This window comes from Sorghum bicolor, chromosome 9 (genome assembly GCF_000003195.3).
Source record: "Sorghum bicolor cultivar BTx623 chromosome 9, Sorghum_bicolor_NCBIv3, whole genome shotgun sequence".
Lineage (NCBI taxonomy): Eukaryota > Viridiplantae > Streptophyta > Magnoliopsida > Poales > Poaceae > Sorghum > Sorghum bicolor.
In genome coordinates this window covers 53,949,649-53,969,322 of record NC_012878.2, presented here as the reverse complement: position 1 = coordinate 53,969,322, position 19,674 = coordinate 53,949,649, and the positions used below count along the sequence as shown (strand labels likewise).

General features: G+C 47.0%; 2 protein-coding genes, 1 long non-coding RNA gene and 1 pseudogene across 3 annotated transcripts; all 4 read left to right on the top strand.

Annotated features, from left to right (window-relative positions):
- Positions 3,846 to 5,910, top strand: LOC8067468 (UDP-glycosyltransferase 73E1). Its single transcript, XM_002441290.2, has one exon. It carries the CDS (start codon positions 4,014 to 4,016, stop codon positions 5,508 to 5,510), a length of 1,497 nt encoding a protein of 498 aa, XP_002441335.1. The 5' UTR covers positions 3,846 to 4,013; the 3' UTR covers positions 5,511 to 5,910.
- On the top strand, positions 7,949 to 9,530 carry LOC8067467 (scopoletin glucosyltransferase). Its single transcript, XM_002441289.2, has one exon. The coding sequence runs from the start codon at positions 7,968 to 7,970 to the stop codon at positions 9,444 to 9,446; it is 1,479 nt and encodes a 492-aa protein (XP_002441334.1). The 5' UTR covers positions 7,949 to 7,967; the 3' UTR covers positions 9,447 to 9,530.
- Positions 10,399 to 18,789, top strand: LOC8080068 (annotated as a pseudogene).
- Positions 14,284 to 15,998, top strand: LOC110430067. The gene is made up of 3 exons (XR_002447272.1): positions 14,284 to 15,066; positions 15,197 to 15,268; positions 15,630 to 15,998. It is a non-coding gene; the product is annotated as an uncharacterized LOC110430067 (long non-coding RNA).

Below are 19,674 nucleotides of genomic sequence, written 5' to 3'. Positions count from 1 at the left end.
CAACAGCAGACCTCCTCAGGACCAGAATCAGTATCTGCCTCTGTGTGAGCAGCCTCAACAGCATCATCAGTGGAAAATAAAGCATAGAGTTCATCTAGGACATGTAGACCGACCTGGGTTGCACACTTGTGGTCACGGCTCCACTTTTCTCCGCAGCGATCACAGAGACCATGGGCACGCCGGTAGGCCTTGAGGTCAGCTAACTTCTTGTCCACAGGCTTCTGGTGCATGGTCTCCCTGTCGGAACGCCCTTCGGGTACATGGTTAGAACGAGGTGGCGCCTGATAGCCTCCCTTGTGATTCCAGGACTTGTAATCACGACGCCTTGAGGACTCCATTGCTTCTTCCTGCAACAATGCCAGAGAATACGCAATATCCAAGGAAGTCGGCCGTTGAACAAGAAGTACAGCACGGATTTCAGGAAATAAACCATCCAGAAAGCGAGTAATGTGTGGCAAGGCTTTCATAGAGGAATCATAGGATTTGAGTTGATCTACGAGTTCGGCAAAGCGATCCACATAGTCCTGGACTGATGTGGTTTGGCAAATGCGGTTCATCTTACGGAGGAGGAACTCGTGTTGATCACGATCAAAGCGAGTGTGTAAAGCTTGACAAAACTGGGACCAGGACATGGTTTTCAGATCCTCAGTAATGGATTGGATCCAGCGCTTTGCAGGTCCAAGGAATTGCATGCGAGAGCACTGAATCCAAACAGATGGGTCAGCAGAATACATAGTGAAGTAATCTTCGGCACAAGTGATCCACAGCTGGAGATCAGTACCATCAAATGTAGGGAACGACAATTTGGGAAGTTTGCCGGTGGGGTGGAATTGATGTTCAGGAGGACGATTGCACGAAAGGATTAAATCTGATGCTGTACCATGCAACTTAGGGGGATTGGCAAAGGAATCATCCATACCCGTGACCGGGGAATGAGTGAGGGTGGTAACCACCCCAAACTCATTCCCCCGGTGGTGAAGGTCGTCGCGGTGCCCGATTGGCCGAGCAGCCTTATAGCCCGCAGATGATGGTGCGGCGTGCTGCTCCACTTTGAGAGATGGCTCGGTGAAGACGCCCGGTTCGGGGAAGATGCCCGGCTCGGTGAAGGGGGACGCCGTCTCGAGCACCGAGCGGTTCCAATACTTGTCCAGCTTGCCGAGGCGGAGGCGCAGGTCGTCGACGAGGCCTTCCTGTTCCTGACGCCAGGAGGTCAGATCCTCGGCGGTCTTCTCCACCGCGCTGAGTCGTACATATCCTGCCGAAGTTCGGAGTCGATGATGCGTTGTTCGACGACGGATTCGGCCTCCTTGAAGCGCTGGTCCATCGCTTCGTCGACCTCATCGAAGCGTCGTTCGAGGAGGAGCTTCTGGTCGGAGAGCTGTTGCTGGATTGTAGCCTGCTCAAGGGAGATTTTCTGGATCTCCTTGAGCAAGAGCTAGGTATCGGGATTCATGGTTGCGCGCTGCGTGGCTCGTCTGGTGTAGTGAAGGCGGATTGGGGGTTTGGGTGGAAGTGGTGGTGGTGGCGGCGGTGGCGGCGGTAGTGGATCCAGATCGCGTTCTCACCAATCGTTCACGGAACCAAGGATTTACGGCTCTCTGCGTCGTCCAGCCGAAGCCGATCGTCGCCGAGAGGAATCCAACCAGGGTTGTTTGTGAATCGAAAGGAGAGAAGAAAAAATTGATAGCGATCTAGAGGGATTGGCTCTGAGTACCAAATGTTAGCATCAGAGATGGGTAGCAGCGAATTGGGAAGGAAATCTCAGGAACGGAGTGAGTTGGGGAAGAATAGAAGGAGACTTCAGCACGCAACAGGGAAAAAGGGCAGAGAAAGGATTGTATTGTTCTGTTTGTTATGTTTTTCTTACCCTCTCTCTCCCATAACGATTTGTCTTTATACAAGGGCCATGCCCCGGCGTGAACCCCGCAGACACAGCTGCGTTAGCCTATGGTTCACGCCCACTCGGGTCCACTGATTAGAACACTTGGTTTCCACGTCTTGCGACGTCGTCATCCACGGTTGGACAGTGATCCGCGAGGCCAACGCCAGAGTCTACGGCGACCACGTGGGATGCTTCCTGCGCAGGCCCGCGAAGCGAGCGTGGACGACGACGGGTCACGGGGAGGAGGTCGTCTAGCGGCGCCTTATGTTCTTGTGTTTTACAACGTGGCGGTTGTCACGTAAGCGGAGAAGCGCGGCGGTTGTCTTGTCAGTTTGGCCTTGTTTAGTTCACCCCGAAATTCAAAAAGTTTTCAAGATTCCCTATCACATCGAATCTTGCGGCACATGCATGAAGCATTAAATATAGACGAAAACAAAAACTAATCATACAGTTTGACTGTAAATCATGAGACGAATCTTTTGACTCTAGTTAATCTATGATTGAACAATATTTACCACAAACAAATGAAAGTGCTACGGTTCCGAAAACTTTTCAGTTTTCGGAACTAAACCAGGCCTTTGTCACGCGCTCCCTAAGATATTATAAGAATTTTAAAAAGTTTAAGCCCGGTCTGTCTGACATGCAGGTAGAGGTTGTCCTGTTCGAGTCTGTGCAGTCTGCCGGTCCATCCCACCATGTCACCGTATTTATGATCCAGTAGTGTACTCTTGATCCTGTAAATGATGTGCCGGTGGTTGTGCCGTGCGGTGCCAAGACGCGGCTGTTGCCTCCCGGCCCGGCCTCCCCCACCCACCCAGGGCCCAGGCACCTACACACAAATGCACCGGGTGTTGCCTCGCCCCTACAAAACAACCGAATGCCATAGGTAGATATGGTCTTGTTTAGTTTCCAAAAATTTTCAAAATTCCTCGTCACATCGAATCTTTAAACGTATACATGAAACATTAAATAAAAATAAAAATAAAAACTAATTGTACAGTTTGCCTGTAATTTACGAGATGAATCTTTTGAGCCTAGTTAGTCCATGATTGGACAATATTTTTCAAATACAAACGAAAGTGCTACAGTAGCCGAAGGCAAAAATTTTCGCAAACTAAACAAGGCCATACTTTTTAGATAGTGTAAGGTCTTGTTTAGTTCCGAAATTTTTTTGTTTTCGGTACTGTAGTATTTTTATTTTTATTTATTAAACACTGTTTAATTATAGAGTAATTAGATTTAAAAGGTGATTTACAGATAAAATGTGCAATTAGTTTTTGTTTTCGTCTATATTTAGTGCTCCATGCATGTGCCGCAAGATTCAATGTGACGAGGAATCTTGAAAAAGTTTTGGATTTCAGGGTGAACTAAACAAGGCCTTATTATAGTTTCAATTTTTTTTTTTTGCAAAACAGACACTGTTATTTATATTTAACAAATATTGTCCAATCATGAACTAATTAGGCTTAAAAAATTTGTCTTTTTTTTTTATTTATATTTAATGTTCCATGCATATGCCGCAAGATTTGATACATATGCCGCAAGATTCAATGTGACAGAAAATCTGAAAAATTTTGCAAAACTTTTTAAAAACTAATGGTAAAGAGTCAAAACATTTTAAAACTTTATTAAAGAGTCCAAGTATCTCAAACTTAACTAAATTTATATTATAAAATCATAACCAAATTTACATAATAAAATAATAATACTTATGCTTCTCTTGCTATGTTTTTTTCTTTCTTACACTTGTATCTGAACCTTGCTGTTTTTTATTTATTTATGCCACTATAAGTAGGGGCTCCTTGCCCCTCCTGGTCTTTTTTTCTAAAATAGATTTTTGTAATTTTTTTGTCAAACTTGATATGTTTTGACTGTTCAAAAAAAATAAAAGAACTTATAATTTAGGATGGAGGGATTATTATCTAAAATAAGTTCTTTACTTATGTACTTTATATTTGATTACTAACCACGAGATGCGCTTGCTGGCTTGCATTATTTGTGCCAACCAACTTAAAGCATGATTATATATCTAAATCGAAACTACTTGTCCAAAGCATAATCAAAACAAGACCACTCTTTGCAGTCCTGTTGCCCCTCAAAGCTCAAGCCAACACAAGCTGCAACAACAGCCATGGCTTCAGCAAAGCAGAGCAAGAAGTTGCGCATACTTCTGATCCCATTCTTCGCCACAAGCCACATCGGCCCCTACACCGACCTCGCCGTCCGTCTCGCAGCGGCCAGGCCTGGCTCCGTCGAGCCCTCCATCGCCGTGACCCCGGCTAACGTCACGGTGGTTCGGTCCGCCCTCGAGCGGCACGGCCCTGCGGCGAGCGGCGTCGTCAAGATCGTCACCTACCCGTTCCCGTGCGTGGACGGCCTCGCTCCGGGCGTCGAGAACCTCTCCACTGCCGGAGACGACGCGTGGCGCATCGACGCCGCCGCCATCGATGAGTCCCTGTCGCGGCCGGCACAGGAGGCGCTCCTCCGGGAGCAGGTCCCCGACGCCGTCGTCACGGACTTCCACTTCTTCTGGAACAGCAGCATCGCCGCCGAACTCGGCTTGCCGAGCGTCGTTTTCAATGTCATCGGCCCCTTCGCGGGGCTCGTCATGAAGCTCCTCAGCGGCGCCGTCGTCAGTGGCGGCGGCACTGACTCTGAGTCCCATGAGGTTGCCGTTCCCGGGTTGCCGGGGCCGGAGATACGGATCCCCGTCAGCGAGCTGCCGGAGTTCTTGAGATGCCCAGCGAACGTCCAAGGCACGTTCAATCCTTGCATCGCGGCGATGGCCAGGTGCTTGGGCGTCGCCTTCAACACGTTCGCAGACTTGGAGCAGGAGTACGGCGAGGCGCGCGTGCGCGTCGGATCTTTGAAGCGCGGCTACTTCGTCGGCCCGGTCTCACTGCCATTGCCACCGGCCGCCGCAAGCATCAGCGAGTCTCCCTGCATCAGGTGGCTCGACTCCAAGCCGAGCTGCTCGGTGGTGTACGTGTGCTTCGGCACCTACGCCGCCATCTCGGGCGATCAGCTCCGGGAGCTGGCGCTCGGCCTGGAAGCCTCAGGGACGCCGTTCCTGTGGGCGGTGAGGGCCGACGGATGGGCGCCGCCGGAGGGCTGGGAGGAGCGCGTCGGGGAGAGGGGGATGCTGGTGAGAGGGTGGGCGCCGCAGACGGCGATACTGGCCCATCCAGCGGTGGGCGCGTTCCTGACGCACTGCGGGTCCAGCTCGCTGCTGGAGGCGGCGGCGGCCGGCGTGCCGATGCTGACGTGGCCGCTGGTGTTCGACCAGTTCATCGAGGAGCGGCTGGTGACGGAGGTCCTCAAGATCGGGGAGCGAGTCTGGAGCGGGGCGCGGAGCACGAGGTACGAGGAGAGGGAGCTCGTGCCGGCGGAGGCCGTGGCTCGGGCGGTGGGAAGGTTCTTGGAGGCAGGTGGGACGGGGGAGGCGGCGAGGGGCAGGGCGCGGGATCTCGCCGTGAAGGCCCACGCCGCCGTAGAGGAAGGCGGCTCGTCGTCCCGTGATCTGCACCGCCTCATCGACGACTTGATCGAAGCCAGAGCGGCTGCCGGCGTGGCAACCTTGCCGTCAGCTGCACCCGTGGAAACGAGCACCGATGCTGACGGCGAGTAGAGATGTCTCGATCTGGCGAGCAATTCGAAGGTGTTCTCGAAGAAAACACTTGTGATTATTTCTGTCTGCTGTTGTCACTGTGGACCAGAATACCAGAACATGTATAGCAGGAGCTGTTGCCATCTCCGATCCATTGCAAATCAAACTGCTGGGTACTTTGTCCTACGGTCTATCTTTGATTTCGAGCACCTCTCTTTGACTCGTTCCCATGTGCAGGGAAAAACTCTCGTCAGATTGGATTTTATCCTGCCCAAATCGACGCTGTCATTCAGCTTCTCTTTTCATTGATTATTAACTCGAGTCAAATTGAGTTCATTAATTATTCCCTCGCGTCAAATTGAGTTCGCCCCAATCCAAATCAAGTCTTGCACGAAAAATAATAACATGGAGGAGGTTTCTATTTAATGTTTCTCTTATCGTGTGAGGAGGTATGCTACTGTACTATTGTATGGCTTGTCTATAAATTTAGTCTTCAAAAAATGATCTGGGTTGTTAAAAAAATAAGCTTATTGGACTTTGCTTTTGAGAAAGGATAACAGAGCCGTAGGACGATTTTAGTTGTGGGTTTTGCACGGTCAGTAGTGGTGATCTCTGTGACAGTGACATTGTGTTTAAATATTCTTCATTCATCCCTTGCTGGAACATAGAAAAAGAGAGTGATCGAGACTTTTAAGCAGACATGCATCCATGGTCCGATCTCTGAACCAGTGAACTCTGAACACTCATTCATCGTCTCTCTTGGCAACACAATCATCTCGGTGGGTTGTGTGTGAACCAGCAAATAGGTTGAATTTTATAGGAAGCATGTATGAGTAACTTCTTAAATTAAGTTTAATCGTGGATTTACTGATAGTCTTGCATATCTCTACTCTTCGTGTTAGGATGCACCTTTGACTTGTTTTAACATATAATATAAACTATAAGGACCCACCATTTCTATTAATAAGTACTCCCTCCGCCTTAGAATATAGTACATTCTTGTGTCCCCAAATATAATACATTCGGGAACAAGAACATAATGTTTACTTAAATAAAAATACAAGAGATGAAAGTAATTGAGTGCTTACCATATTTTTATAAAGAAACGTAGATTGCGTCCTTTAATCATGCAGAATAGGATCAAATTTAAATAAATTAGAAAGTTAAGTGGGGGTACATGCGTCTATTGTCTACTCTCTTATTTTATCTGAAAATAGTCATAATGCATTGTATTTTAGGATGGAGGGAGTATAGATAAACTCTGGTCTAGACTGAAATAGAAACAGTACACAAACATGAGAAAAAGGAGCCAAGGTACCGTATAAAACCAAGAAGCTACCAAAAATCACTCAATATGACTTCGACCGTATGTTTGGTAGTGCTCCATGAGCAGCTTCGCAACTATGGTAACCAAACGTCCCCCATGGAAACCTCCATAGTTGAAGCTTCAAAAACCATGCTGAGAAAAGCACAGGAGAATGGGAGCTACAAAAAAGCAGTTTCGCTCGACCCCTTTACTCCTATGGGGTCAATGCAACCAATTTTACCCTAGGGCCTAGGGGTGTGTTGGCGCCGGGTGAAAATAATGCGGGACTAGAAGGGGCCGAGGCTGATGCGCAAAGGCACCAAAGGCGTCGGCGGCACCCAGGCATCCGAATAAAGTGGACAAAGAACATGAATAAAAAAATAAGTGAGAAAAAATGAAGGATGAAAATAAATAACAAGATGAAAAAAGAAGAAGAAGGATATACTAACATTTTACTATTTTCAGCCACAAGAGCAAATTATTTTACTGAACTTTTTTTTTCTAAAGCTCATAGAGTTGGCGGTTAAGCCCGAAGAGTGAGAGACGGCCAGCCATTGTTAGATCCCTAGTTCCTACAACGGCCTCCAAAGAAGACCGATCCAAGTGGCCCTTTTTTGAAAAAAAAAACAGAGAGTAGCCCTTTTAAAAAATAACTTAGAAAAAATAAATTTCATGAAAGGAATCAAATTTTAGAGCCGGAGCCGAAGGTCAAATTTTAGCTAGAGCTATATTTGTCGCTGGTTTGAGTACCCATTTAGAGTTAGGGAGGCCTCTCAGGCTCTCCAGTGTGGTCTGCTTCACAAGGGCCTAGTGTCGCTGGCGTGTTTCATGTATTTATGGCCGTCGACATGCCGGGACTCTGGTTGCTATCCAGTGGACAACCTTCCATGAATTGAGGATGAAAATCAAACCATCCTTGGTTTTCGATTTGATTTTACTACTTTAAAAAACCAAATCGAACAAGTTTTACAGTTGAGTACCTCCCGGGAGCATCGGTTGCCAGCCAATGCCGCATCAAATACTATTTTACATGTTGTGCCCTAAATAGCATGGTCCTAGATATAGATATACAAGGAGATTGATGCGCCGAAGCTTTTTGTCCATTTGCATGAACTAAGATCATTCTTCCTTCTCCCAACACCAAATGCTCGAACCACCACAAACTGCAGGGAATGGCCACAACCAAAGCTAAGCCGAGAAAGAAGTTGCGGATCCTGCTCATGCCCTTCTTCGCCACCAGCCACATCGGCCCCTTCACGGACCTCGCATTCCACCTCGTCGTGGCCAGGCCTCACGACGTCGAGGCCACCATTGCAGTCACTCCGGCAAATCAATCGGTCGTACAGTCATCTCTCGAGCGGCGTGGTGGCACCAGTCAGGCCACGATCAAGGTGGCCACGTACCCATTCCCGTTCGTGGATGGCCTTCCACCGGGTGTGGAGAACCAATCCACAGTCAAGGTTGCCGACACCTGGCGCATCGATTCCGTCGCCATGGACGAGAAGATGATGCGGCCAGGGCAGGAGAGTCTCATTAGGGAGCGCTCGCCAGACCTCGTCATCACCGACGTACACTTCTGGTGGAACGTTGATGTCGCTACCGACATCGGCGTGCCATGCATGATGTTCCATGTCATAGGGACCTTCCCAACGTTGGCCATGTTTGATTTATCGCATGCTGCTCGTGCGATCGATGCCGCCGATGGCAAGTTGGTGACTCTTCCCGAGTTTCTAGCGCCAGAAATTCAGGTCCCAACCACAGAGCTACCTGAGATGCTAGGGAGACAACAAATAACCGATGACTGTGCTATAGAGAACCGGATGGACTCGGCGCACAAGAGGTGTTTTGGACTTATTGTTAACACATTCTTTGATTTGGAGCACAGGCACTGTGATATGTTCGTAGGCAATGGTCAAGTGAAGCGTGCCTACTTTGTCGGGCCCCTATTGTTGCCGTCGCCACCACAGGTGGCAGTTGGCACATACGACTCAAGGTGCATCGATTGGCTAGATAAGAATTCTCCCCTGTCTGTGGTGTACTTGTGCTTCGGCAGCTTGACTCATGTCTCAGAGGCTCAGCTCCATGAAGTAGCTCTTGGATTAGAGGCCTCTAAGAGGCCATTCTTGTGGGTGATCAGGTCAGAGACATGGGTGCCACCGGAGGGATGGAAGGATCGTGTTGGGAACAGGGGGTTGGTCGTCACTGGATGGGCTCCGCAGACCGTGATACTGGTGCACCGTGCGGTGGGTGTGTTTGTGATGCATTGCGGGTGGAACTCGGTCCTGGAAACGGTGGTGGCTGGCGTGCCGGTACTGACATGGCCTATGGTGTTTGAGCAATTCATCACAGAGAGGTTCGTGACAAAAGTGTTGGCAATCGGCGAGCGGCTGTGGGCGGAGGATGCTGGGGTGAGAAGCACAAGGTTTGAAGAGCATGGGTTGGTCCCTGCTGAGGCAGTGGCACAGGCACTGGCCAAGTTTATGGAGCCCGGAGGGGCTGGTGATGTAGCGAGGAGTAGAGTAAAGGAGCTCTCTGCAAAGGCTCATGCAGCCATGGCGGAAGGCGGCTCTTCCCACCGTGATCTGCGTCGCATGATTGATGACCTCATGGAAGCAGGAATAGCTGCTGCAGGGCCAGCCCTTTCTGTATAATTTGACTTTTGAGCTTGGGTTGCGTCTGATTGTATCAGTTTTTAGGTTTCCAATGATTGTTAATATAAAAGTTAGGAAATTACACACGGCTGACTTATTAGGTTTTATATTGACAAATAATGTTTACGGAGAGTTCAAAGATAATACCTGCTAACATCAACTACGCAATTAAAGAAAGCTTAATATATAGAGCCAACGGAAGAACTTTGACATTTGGCGATAAAAAGGACCATCAACGTATCAATTAATATGCAAAACGAGATGTAGAAGTAAATTGTACAAGAGAATATGAATTATCATATCAAGCTTTGACTCGTATATTTTATCAAAAAAAAAAAATTGATAGCTCGAGATACGGAGTTATTGAGTTAATCATTCGATAAAGAAAGATATAGCATGCATATCATCACTCATATTGAAACAACAACTACTTATTATTATGACAACATACGCTAGGGAAGCCCTTAATTTTAGGGGACCTGAAAATAAAATTAAATAAAAAGAGTACAAGCTAGTTGCACAAAAGTTGGACAGTACTCTGTCAGTTTATTTGTAAGTGTCGCTGTGGTATTTTTGCCGGTTATTTTTTTTAAGTTCAAATAGATTTTGTAAAAAAAAAGTTAACAATGTTTGTATCTCTAAAAAGATTATTATGAAAATATATGTTTGAATTTTCTGGAAACAAGAACAACAGCTAAAAAGAAACGAGAGGAAGTAGCCGGCAACTTGCACGGGTCCATAAGAATGTACATGTACTATTAAATTATATAAGTTTCAACTTTCAGGGAAACAATTTTCAACATCTTACCGTACATCGTCCTTTGAGCTGGTCACCAAACTCGCAACTGCAACTGCAACTGCTATGTACATATATTCGACTGAAAAATATAAAACATGATATTGACGCGCTGAAGCTTCTGTTCGTTTATTACTCCACACGAATATATAGCAATCAGCATAAAGCAAGATCACCCTTCCTTCTCCAAACACCAATCCAAATCCTCGAATCACCCATAAACTGCAAGGAATGGCCACAGCTACAGCTACAGTTAAGCCAAGAAAGAAGCTGCGCATCCTGCTCATGCCCTTCTTCGCTACCAGCCACATCGGCCCCTTCACAGACCTCGCCTTCCACCTCATCGCAGCCAGGCCTCACGACGTGGAGGCCACCGTTGCGGTCACTCCGGCAAACACTGTGGTCGTCCAGTCAGCTCTTGCCCGGCACGACGCCGATCATCAGGTCACTGTCAAAGTGGCCACCTACCCGTTCCCCTCCGTGGATGGCCTTCCACCAGGAGTGGAGAACCACTCCACGGTCAAGGCCGCCGACGCCTGGCGCATCGATTCTGTCGCCATGGACGAGAAGCTGATGCAGCCCGGGCAAGAGAGTCTCATTAGGGAGCACTCACCGGACCTCGTCATCTCCGACATACACTTCTGGTGGAACGTCGATGTCGCCACTGACATCGGCGTGCCGTTGATAGACATAATCTGTTCATAGGATCGGCTAGCAGTAGATCTAGGCGGGTATGTTCTTTGATTTGTAAACAACAGATGCATATCCTTATACAAGATCTAATACAAGAACTGTAAATACAAGGATTAAATAGATCGGGATTAATAGGATTAGACCGTCGACGGTAGGAGCAGCAGGGGCGGTGGAAGACGATCCCGAGGCCATCACGTCAGTGGCGGGGTTGATCTTCGACGACGTCGGTGGTGGCAGTGATGCGGACGTCGAGACGGCGCAGATCCGGCGTCGGTGAGTCTTCCCGTCGCTGGCTGCGCTCCCTGGATCGGTTAGGGTTTCTAGGGTTTGGATGTCGGTTAGGAGGAGTGGCAATTGTTCAACTCGTGAACAGTGCCGCCGGCCCCCACCTCTTATTTATAGCGCAGTGCGACGGGGGCCCACCAACCATATAGGGTTGGGCGCCCCCGATCAGGGCGCGAGACAAGGCCCAATAAGGCCGTTGGGCCATATTGGTGGGAGATCAAACCAACATTCTCCCCCTTGATCTCACTCTATTCTTTGTCTGTATTCTTTCTTTTCAAACTCTTTTACCTTATTTATTTCATCACAAATTAGTGCATAGAACTGCGTCATCATCACGGTCTATCGCCGATAGACTTGACAGCTACGAATACACTTCTCTGATCTGAAACAAATTCTGTTATTCTTTGGGCCTCTTTGTCCAGGAATCATAGGCTTTCCCTTAAACCCATGCCGGCTACGTGTTCTCTAAACACGCTGGGTGGTAAGCCTTTGGTAAGCGGATCCGCAAGCATCTTTTCAGTGCTTATATGCTCAAGCTTTATGACATGATCCCGGATCTTATCTTTCACAACATAGTACTTTATGTCAATGTGTTTGGCAGCACCACTTGACCTATTGTTGTGTGCATATTCTACTGCTGGATTATTATCGCAGTATAACTGTAGTGGTTTAGAGATGTTATCAACCACTCTCAAACCGGGTATGAACTTCTTTAACCAGTTCACCTGCCCCGACGCCTCAAAACATGCTACAAATTCGGCATACATTGTGGACGATGTAGTGACCGTCTGTAATTTACTTTTCCACGATATGGCTCCATTTGCGAGAGTAAATACATAGCCTGACGTGGACTTTCTGTTATCTCCCGCATAATCTGAATCTGAATATCCTACTATCTGTAGGGAATCTGATCTCTTGTATGTAAGCATGAGGCTCTTTGTTCCTTGCAAATAACGCAAGACCTTCTTTACTAATTTCCAGTGTTCCACACCTGGATTACTCTGAAATCTGCCAAGCAACCCGGTAACAAAAGCTAAGTCAGGGCGAGTACATACTTGAGCGTACTGTAAACTTCCAACAGCCGAAGCATATGGAACTGATCTCATCTGGTTGAGCTCATACTCATTCTTGGGACACTGAAAATCCCCATATCTGTCGCCCTTGACTATCGGTGCAGGTGATGCACTACATTTGTGCATATTGTATCTCTCTAGAACTTTTTCTATATATGCTTTCTGTGATAATCCCAATACCCCCTTCTTTCTATCTCGGTGAATCTCTATGCCCAAAACATATGATGCTTCACCAAGATCTTTCATGTCAAATTTCGAGGACAAGAATTTCTTTGTTTCCTGCAGTAGACCGACATCGCTACTTGCGAGTAGGATATCATCCACATACAAGATTAGGAAGATGTACTTCCCATTCTTAAACTTTGCATAAACACAGTTGTCCTCTACATTCTGTTTAAACCCAAAACTTCTTATGGTCTCATCAAACTTCAAATACCACTGTCTTGAAGCTTGTTTTAATCCATAAATGGATTTCTTTAGGCGGCATCCCATTCGCTCTTTTCCTTCCACGACAAAACCTTTCGGTTGTGCCATGTAAACATTTTCCTCCAAATCCCCATGTAGGAAAGCCGTCTTAACATCCATCTGATGTAATTCTAAATCATAATGTGCTACTAGAGCCATTATGATCCTGAAGGAATCCTTACATGAGACTGGAGAGAATGTCTCATTGTAATCAATCCCTTCTCTTTGCGTAAAGCCTTTTGCCACAAGTCGCGCTTTAAATCTTTCTACATTCCCTTGGGAGTCATACTTGGTTTTGTAGACCCATTTACAGCCTACTGTTTTGGCTCCTTTAGGAATTTCTTCTAAATCCCAAACTCCATTGGAGTTCATGGATTTCATCTCTTCTATCATAGCTTCTAGCCACTTCTGTGAGTTGGCGCTTCTCATGGCCTCATCATATGAGGTGGGATCACCCTCCATATGAAATTCCTCTATGTTAAAAACTTCATAGTCATCTGGGATGGCTGACCTTCTGATTCTTTGAGATCTTCTCGGTGCCTCCACAGTTGGCACTTGATCTGGTTGGGGCTGTTGTTGCTCCCCCTCGCCTGTGGCAACTGGTTCTTCTATGGGCTCCTGAAGGACAGGTTCCACATTTTCATCTGTTGTTGCCACAGGAGAGTGAGCAATTGTTTCTGGCATCACAGTGTCGGGCACTGTCGGTGCATTCATAATGGGTAATTCAAAAAATGGCTCTTGAATCATCGGAGTGGGCGCATGCACCCGCTTCTCTTCAAGATCAATCTTTCGAGCTACCATGCTCCCCCTGATCAGCTCATCCTCTAGAAATACGGCGTGTCTCGTTTCTACAAACTTTGTATATCTGTCTGGACAGTAGAAACGATAACCTTTTGATTTCTCTGGGTAGCCAATAAAATGGCAACTGACTGTTTTGGGATCTAGCTTTCCAATGTTTGGGTTAAATACTTTAGCCTCAGCTGGGCTCCCCCACACACGCAAGTGGCTTAGCGAGGGTACTCTTCCTGTCCACAACTCATACGGTGTTTTAGGCACCGATTTACTGGGAACTCTGTTTAGAATGTGAATGGCGGTTTTTAATGCCTCCATCCACAAACTTAGCGGTAATGTAGAGTAACTTATCATACTTCGCACCATATCCATCAGGGTACGGTTGCGTCTTTCAGCTACTCCATTCTGCTGAGGCTCGCCCGGTGTAGAATACTGGGCTACTATGCCATGCTCCTGTAAGAACTTTGCAAAAGGTCCAGGAACTTGGCCATAAGGGGTGTGCCGACCATAGTACTCCCCTCCACGGTCGGATCTGACTATCTTAATCTTTAAGTTGTGCTGATTTTCAACTTCAGCCTTAAATATCTTGAACTTATCTAATGCCTCTGTTCTTTCTTTAATTGGATAAATATACCCAAATCGGGAGTAATCATCTGTGAATGTTATGAACGAGTCATAGCCATCCATACTTTTCACAGGAAACGGTCCACAGATGTCCGTGTGGATTATATCTAAAATCCCAGTGCTTCTTTTGGCATTCTTTTTAATTTTCTTTGCAAATTTTCCTTTAATGCAGTCTATGCATTGATCTAATTCTGAGAACTCAAGTGGAGGAAGAATTTCATTCTTTACTAATATCTCTATTCTCCCCCTCGAAATGTGGCCTAAACGACAATGCCATAATTTCGACGATACATCTTGAGTTCGCTTTCTTTTTCTATTCTCACTCTGAGACAAGGACGTGTTTTCTGTAGCATCACATACGGAATTCACTGTTTCACGAAGCGATAATAAATAAAGATCTTGTTGTTGGAATGCAACACCAACACAGTCATTATTACAATAAATCTGGCACTTGCCATCACCAAAATGACAAGCAAAATTATCATCGTCCAAACGTGAAACACTAATCAAATTTCTCTGAAGCGAAGGAACATAAAGGACATCTCTAAGTAAAAGTGTGAAGCCACTAGCAAGCTCCAGGGAGACATCGCCAACAGCTTCAACATCTGCTCTGACTCCATTCGCCACTCTAATGTGTCTTTCTCTTCTTGTTGTCGTCCTTGTCGAGCTGAACCCCACATGATCTGAGTTTCATCTGTAGCCAATCAGGGCATCTTTTCTTGTAGTGTCCTTCTTTCTTGCAGTAGAGACATTGGTTTTGGTTCACTACAAACTGGTTCTGTTGAGGAAGATGCTGCATGGTAGGCTGAGACTGGTTCTGGCCCTGGTGCTGGGTGGAAGGCTTGCCCTGTTGCTGCATAGGGCCCTTTCCCTTGTTCTTTGAAGGAGAATGGTAAATCTTTTTCTTGTTGTCCCTCAAATGGTTGATTGAACCACCATTTGAGGCTTTGATTCTCTCTTCTTCTTGAGCACACATAGCAATAGTCTTTTCTAAGTCCCATGTTTCTGGTTGCATGTTGTAGTTAACAACAAAGGTTTCAAATTCTTTTGGCAACGACGCAAAAACCAAATGAACAAGGAAAGCATCAGTGATGGTGAGATCCTTGAACTTTTTGATTTTAGATGCCAAGTGACTCATTCTAAGGATGTGCTCTCTAATACCAGTGCCACCACCAGTATATTTCTGTGAGATCAGTTCTTTGATCATTTCTGTTGCATACGTTTTTGTAGAGCCAGTAAACTGCCTCTTTATAGTATCTAGGTAATCTTTAACGCTGTCTACTACTGGAATGGAATCTGATATGTGAGACTCCATCGTGTTCTGTACAAGCGTTTTACATTTCTTGTTTGCTGATTCCCACTTTTTCTTTTCAAGGTCATAAGACATCTGGATGGGAGCAAACTCTCTTTCTCTTTTCTGCCATGCATCATCTGTCTCATCTGTTGCCCGCACAGGTGGCACGGGCTGGACGGGACGCTCTGTGTCAAGGACCCAGTCCACCTCAGCAAAGGTGAAGGCCATGTCGATCTTTTTCCTCCACTCAACGTAGTTGTCCCCTTTGAGTGGTGGAATGGTGTTGATGAACGTCATCAACGAGTAAGCTCCTGAAACACAAACCTCTGGGTGAGAACATAAATAATCACAATTGTATGCCTTAGTATCAACGTTGGTCAAAATTAAAACATACAACTGTTTATGCAATAAAACTATATCACCGTTGGGCAGAAATAGAATTAATGCATAATAATCTTTTAATCACATCATAATACTGCCATTAATCAACGTTGGTCAGAATAATAACAATATTATAATAATCTGGAAAACATATCTATGTTCAAAGATTAAATTCTCCCGTTGGTTCGAATTTAATAGTGAAACAAATATCTGTAAATGCGCAGCGGAAACTTTAATAATTTCTTTATCTATTTTCCAGAAACATCTGAATACTTTACTGTTCTCTGAACAAAATTATCGTTGGACAAAAATTATACAGAGAAAAGTAATAAAATCTGTGCAAAATTTAATTAAATATGCATAAAACTGCTTCTGGAAAAGGAAAAAAGGAAAAACTGTGTGATTTCTTGTGTGGATGGCCATTTCGGCCTGGGCAAACTCGCGGCCCACGCGGCCCAGCAGCGGCTGGCGCGCGCGCGGCCCGGCTCTGTGCGGCCCAGCGGCGGGGGTTTTTTTTTTTTTTTGTCATCTGGTCTCGGCCCAGTGGCCAAAACGGCCCAAGAATGGAGCCACGCGCAGGTGTCCCGCGTCCCAGGCCGCAACCTGGGCCTGGGCCGGGAAAGTGGGATGCCGCCTGGGCTCAATCTGGCCCAAGGCCGCGCGGCTGATCTGAGCCGTTGATCTGGATCGGACGGCTCTCCTTCATTCTCGCTGGAATAAAAGGGCGCAACAGCCAGCTTCCCTAAAACCCTAATCCATTTCTTTCTCTCACTCTATACTGCGCCGCACTCAGCAGCAGCAGGCCACCGGCGGCGGCGGATGGCCGCCATCGGACCAAGTCCGGCCGGTGCTCCCTCCTTCTCTCCCTTCTCTACCGTGCCGCAACCCTCTGTTTCTTTCTCCCCATCCTCTACTGCTGTATAGGAGCAGCAACACGGCCGGCAGAGGAGGCCGTGGATGGAGAAGCCAGCACCGTCGCGGGCCCCTTCGCCGGCGTGCGCGCTCCCCACTGGGTGAACGCACCGCCGTCGAATGGCCTCGTGTCGGCGCTTTTGTCGCGTGTCTGTTGGTTGGTGACGGTGAGAAGCGGGAAAAAAAAAAAAAAAAATTCTAGGGTTAGGGCTCTATGTTCTTGATCTCGATCTAGTGTTCTGGATTCGAAACAATTTATTTTCTTTCTTCTGTTCCCGAGATCTAGATCTACTAACTAGATAGGCGACTGATACCATTGATAGACATAATCTGTTCATAGGATCGGCTAGCAGTAGATCTAGGCGGGTATGTTCTTTGATTTGTAAACAACAGATGCATATCCTTATACAAGATCTAATACAAGAACTGTAAATACAAGGATTAAATAGATCGGGATTAATAGGATTAGACCGTCGACGGTAGGAGCAGCAGGGGCGGTGGAAGACGATCCCGAGGCCATCACGTCAGTGGCGGGGTTGATCTTCGACGACGTCGGTGGTGGCAGTGATGCGGACGTCGAGACGGCGCAGATCCGGCGTCGGTGAGTCTTCCCGTCGCTGGCTGCGCTCCCTGGATCGGTTAGGGTTTCTAGGGTTTGGATGTCGGTTAGGAGGAGTGGCAATTGTTCAACTCGTGAACAGTGCCGCCGGCCCCCACCTCTTATTTATAGCGCAGTGCGACGGGGGCCCACCAACCATATAGGGTTGGGCGCCCCCGATCAGGGCGCGAGACAAGGCCCAATAAGGCCGTTGGGCCATATTGGTGGGAGATCAAACCAACAGCCGTGTGTCACGTTCCACGCCATCGGGACCTTCCCATCGCTGGCCATGTTTAACTTGTCTGCTGCCGGTGATGCCACCGACGCCGGCAGCGGCATGGTGACTCTTCTAGGGTTTCCACCGCCACAAATTCAAGTCCCAACCACCGAGCTACCCGAGATGCTAAGGAGGCAACAAATAACCGGCGGTCATGCTAGAGGCAACCTGGTAAGCTTAGCACACAAGCGGTGCTTTGGACTTGTTGTTAACACGTTCTTTGATTTGGAGCACATGCATTGCGAGATGTTCGTAGGCAATGATTACGTGAAGAGAGCCTACTTCGTTGGGCCCCTATCGTTGCCATCACAGCAGGTGGCAGTAGGTGCTTACGACTCACAGTGCATCGATTGGCTGGACAAGAAACCACCTCAATCCGTGGTGTATTTGTGCTTCGGCAGCTTGACTCATGTCTCACAGGCCCAGCTCCGTGAGCTAGCTCTTGGGTTAGAGGCCTATGAGAAGCCATTCCTGTGGGTGATCAGGTCAGAGACATGGGTGCCACCGGAGGGGTGGAAGGAGCGTGTTGGGGACAGGGGGATGGTCATCACTCATCACCGGTTGGGCTCCACAGACTGTGATACTGGCGCACCATGCCGTGGGTGTGTTTGTGATGCATTGCGGGTGGAACTCGGTCCTGGAAACGGTGGTGGCTGGTGTACCGGTGCTGACATGGCCTATGGTGTTTGAGCAATTTATCACTGAGAGATTTGTGACTGAAGTGCTGGCAATCGGAGAGCGACTGTGGCCACAAGGTGCCGGCGTAAGAAGCACAAGGTCCGGAGAGCATGAGCTTGTCCCTGCTCAGGCAGTGGCACGAGCACTGGCCAGTTTATGGAGCCCGGAGGGGCTGGGGATGCAGCGAGGAGTAAAGTCAAGGAGCTCTTTGCGAAGGCTTGTGCAGCCATGGCGGAAGGCGGCTCTTCTCACCGTGATCTGCACCGCATGATTGATGATCTCATGGAAGCAGGAACAGCGGCTGCACGGCCAGTTCTTTCCGTCTGATTTGAGCTCTGGTGGTGTCGGTTTTCAATGTTTGGTTAGTATAAGAGTTATCCAGTTATTTTCGTCTCGTGGGTGCCTTTTTAAGTGTCATATTGGCCAATAATGCTGATTTTGATTTTTGATTTTGAGTTTGATTCGTGTTTGTAATATTTGTGGATTGATGTCTCTTCTTTAAGAGGTCTGAAACCGATACTTATCTATTTATTTTGAAAAATATGAAAGCAAATGATAGTGCCGTTCATATTGATCAAACTCCAATCATGACACTTAGGCGGCCCTTTTCAGTAACTACTCCGTGTTGTTTTTTGGGAGCTGGAGCTTTCCTTATGATGTGAGAGCAAACCTCTTGTCGCCTTTGGCAAAAATATCCTAAGCATAGCAGCATACTGGAGCATACCAGCAGCAGAAACAGTATACGAAATTCTGTCTCTCTCAATCTTCAGAGGTGTGAAACAACTGTTGTCGTGTTATTGTTCAGGAATGCATTTGTATTTCAGGAAAACTTCACATACTGGATTTGATCCATAAAATGCATGCTTGTGAGACATTTTTTTGTCCTCATTTTTTGATCTCTCATGTCATGTTAACAGAATTGCGAATTTGCGATCATGATCAAGCAACAAGCAAGCATTATCTTCTTTTTTTACTTTCCTTTTTGTTCTGCCGCAACTACAGCTATAACATACTTGTTTTCCAATATGCGTTAAATTTCTAGCTTGGGAGACAACCTAGAGGAACTAGTAGGTGCGATGGTGTGAAGGAAGACACATCCAAATGCTCTTGCTAAGTCGATGAGACATTCTCAAGACTGGATCATGTAGTTTTTTTAATGGACTCAGAAGTCAAAAGGATTTTCAATTTCTACTCTGTTCAGTGTTCACTCAGGCAGTCGTGCTGCGTTTCAATTGCACAATAAAACAATGAGTTTTGTTCGGGTGTTCCTCTTTTTTCAAGAAAAGTTGCATTGATCTTAAAGCACCGAGACAATTAATTCAAATTAATTTCGTTTTGGATCTTGACTCAGGCTAAAACA